This window comes from Nansenia antarctica, assembly GCF_963989245.1.
Source record: "Nansenia antarctica genome assembly, chromosome: 10".
NCBI lineage: Eukaryota > Metazoa > Chordata > Actinopteri > Argentiniformes > Microstomatidae > Nansenia > Nansenia antarctica.
Window position 1 is genome coordinate 34,706,931 of NC_137680.1, and position 3,042 is coordinate 34,709,972.

The 3,042-nt window shown below is 46.5% G+C and overlaps 1 protein-coding gene across 1 annotated transcript in view; it reads right to left on the reverse strand.

Annotated features, from left to right (window-relative positions):
• The window catches only part of itga8 (integrin, alpha 8), a gene marked incomplete at both ends in the record, with an annotated part of 48,250 nt that extends 46,677 nt beyond the window's left edge, over positions 1 to 1,573 (reverse strand). The window contains 1 exon segment of the mRNA XM_080541244.1: positions 1,564 to 1,573. Coding sequence (XP_080397370.1) covers positions 1,564 to 1,573 — 10 coding nt within the window.
• Positions 1,574 to 3,042: the final 1,469 nt, after the last annotated feature.

The following is a 3,042-nucleotide window of genomic DNA, read 5'->3' on the forward strand; positions in this document are numbered from 1 at the left end:
CCGCTTATGATCGTGTGTTTAGAACTTCCCCGCACATTCAGTTGAAGTCTAATCTCATCAAAGCAGCTCATTGCACAACGCCCCTTTTCCGTGTGTGCCCGCTATTAAAAAGTTTAATTGTTTATTTAATGATTTTGTCAAGATCTTAAAGTTCTCTGCCAGTTTCGTTAGAGCAGAGTAGCACTGTACAGTATGTTTTAGGAGAAGTGATGTGAACCAGGTGGGGTTGTGTGTGTGTGTGTGTGTGTGTGTGTGTGTGTGTGTGTGTGTGTGTGTGTGTGTGTGTGTGTGTGTGTGCGTGTGTGTGTGCCACAGGATCTAATGTGCTGGTGATGAGAAGAGCCCCGGTGAGCAACCTTGACCCGCCAGATGGAGAATTCAAGTTTCCCCAAACTTTCCCCTTCTCTCTCTCTCTCTCTCTCTCTCTCTCTCTCTCTCTCTCTCTCTCTCTCTCTCTCTCTCTCTCTCTCTCTCTGTCTCTCTCTCTCTCTCTCTCTCTCTCTCTCTCTCTCTCTCTCTCTCTCTCTCTCTGTCTCTCTCTCTCACTCTCTCTCTGTCTCTCTCTCTCTGAGACCTTTTGAACAGCAGGGTGGCTTATTACAGTAACACACGCACACACACACACACACACACACACACACACACACTGAACAATGTGTGTATGTGAGCAAGTAAGAGAGAGAGAGTCATAGAGAGAGAGAGAAAGAGAAAGACAGAGAGAGGAGAGAGGCAGAGAGGGGAGAGAGAGGGAGAGAGAAGGAGAGAGGCAGAGAGAGAGGGAGAGAGAGAGAGGGAGAGAGGGAGAGAGAGAGGGAGAGAGGGAAAGAGGGAGAGAGGGAGAGAGAGAGAGAGGGAGAGAGAGAGGGAAGAGAGAAGGAGAGAGGCAGAGAGAGAGAGGGAGAGAGAGAGAGGGAGAGAGGGAGAGAGGGAGAGAGAGAGGGAGAGAGGGAGAGAGAGAGAGGGAGAGAGAGAGAGAGGGAGAGAGAGAGGGAGAGAGGGAAAGAGGGAGAGAGAGAGGAGAGAGAGAGGGAGAGAGAGAGGAGAGAGGGAAAGAGGGAGAGAGAGAGAGAGGGAGAGAGAGAGGGAGAGAGGAGAGAGAGAGAGAGGCAGAGGCAGATTTAATTTAATTTAATTTTGCCATTTAGCAGACGCTTTTATCCAAAGCGACTTACAATTACGAATTACAGGGACATTCCGATGAATGCCGAAGTTCCAGCCAAGTTAAACCGACCTGTGTGTATGTGTGTGTGTGTGTGAGTGTGTGTGTGTGTGTGTGTGTGTGTGTGTCTTCATGCTTCTCAGCGGAGGTGAAGGGTAACCTAGCGTGTGCGCGCACGTTTTAACACACACCACACACCACACTCACACACACCACACACACACACACACACACACACACACACACACCACACACACACACACACACACACACACACCACACACACACACACACACACCACACACACACACACACACACACACACACACACACACACACACACACACACACACACACACACACACACACACACACACACACACTAGGCAGATGTTCTCTCTAACACAGAGCCATGCAGGTATACACACAGGTCATCTACTGCACAACATGGGACCCCATCAGTGAGCAAAGAGCTATGATGCGTCATGTATGGTGAAATAGTCCTCATCCTTGATTAAGATCAAGCAACTCATATTAATAACACTATTAAAACATCCTTCTACCATCTAAGAAACATCACTAAGGTACAATCATTTCTCTCCCAGGCAGACACTGAAAAACTAATGCATGCGTTTGTTACTAGTAGGCTAGATTACTGTAATGCTCTCCTGACAGGTCTCCCCAAAAAAACGATAAATAGACTACAAATGGTTCAAAATGCTGCTGCTTGTGTCCTTACTAGGACCAAACGGAGAGCGCACATCACACCTGTCTTGAGATCACTACACTGTCAGTCATAGAATAGACTTTAAGATCCTTTTACTAGTTTATAAATCACTTCACTGTGATGCACCCAATTACATGGTGGACATGCTCATAAGATACACACCAGCTAGACCCCTACGGTCTAGTGGCACGGAACTTTTAATAGTGCCAGAGGCTAGGACAAAGAGATTTGGAGGATCAGCTTTTAGCATATATGCTCCTAGATTGTGGAACACCCTACCTGAGGGCCTGAGGTTGTCTAAAACTCAGGACATTTTTAAGCGTGACCTCAAAACCTACTTATTCAATGTCGCCTTTTGATACTAAGGGAGACATTGGACATTATAGAACTAGGATCACTAGGCCATTACACCATACTCGTGTTTTGAGATTTGTGTTGACAGGAAAATGGACCCGGGTGCTGATGAGGCACTGTCAGCTCCAAATAGCACCTAGAGCAGTACTGGAACCGGTACAAGGGTGTACCAGGACCACCATCAGGTTGTATTGCTGTCATCTTTATTGTCTCTATTGTGTTGTTGCATCATAACTGTGCTTAAGATTCTCTTTTGGCAGGACCTGTGACCATACTGGATGCAGAACGATGCAAATATAACACTAAATTTATGGACAGTGTGTACGCCGATAATATGCAAGGAATTTTTCCTGGATACATGGTGTACAGGTTTTTGCCCTTGCTTGCTTGCTTTGTGCCGGTGGTCCTTGGCCTCCCCTGGGGGACCGCTGGGTACTGGTAAGCAAACTGGCTAGTAGTCGCTCTATTGGTAGAGGGCTGCAAGGGAATTTTTCCTGGCTACATAGTATACAGGTTTTTTACTTTTGCCTGCTCGCGGCTCTGTCAGTATTGATTGATTGATTGACTGATTGACTGAACATTTTCATTGTGTGAAGCGCATTGAGTTGCATCTTGTAAGAAATGCGCTATACAAATAAAATTAGATTTGATTTGATTTAAGATGAACATTATAGTCTAGGCCAGGGGCGGATTTAGATTTGTAGGAGATCCGGGGCTTAGCCCAGATGGGTAATGAAATGCGTGCGCAGCGCGCTGGAAAAATGTGCGCTTTTTTTTGCTGCGACACCACAAACTTCAACTT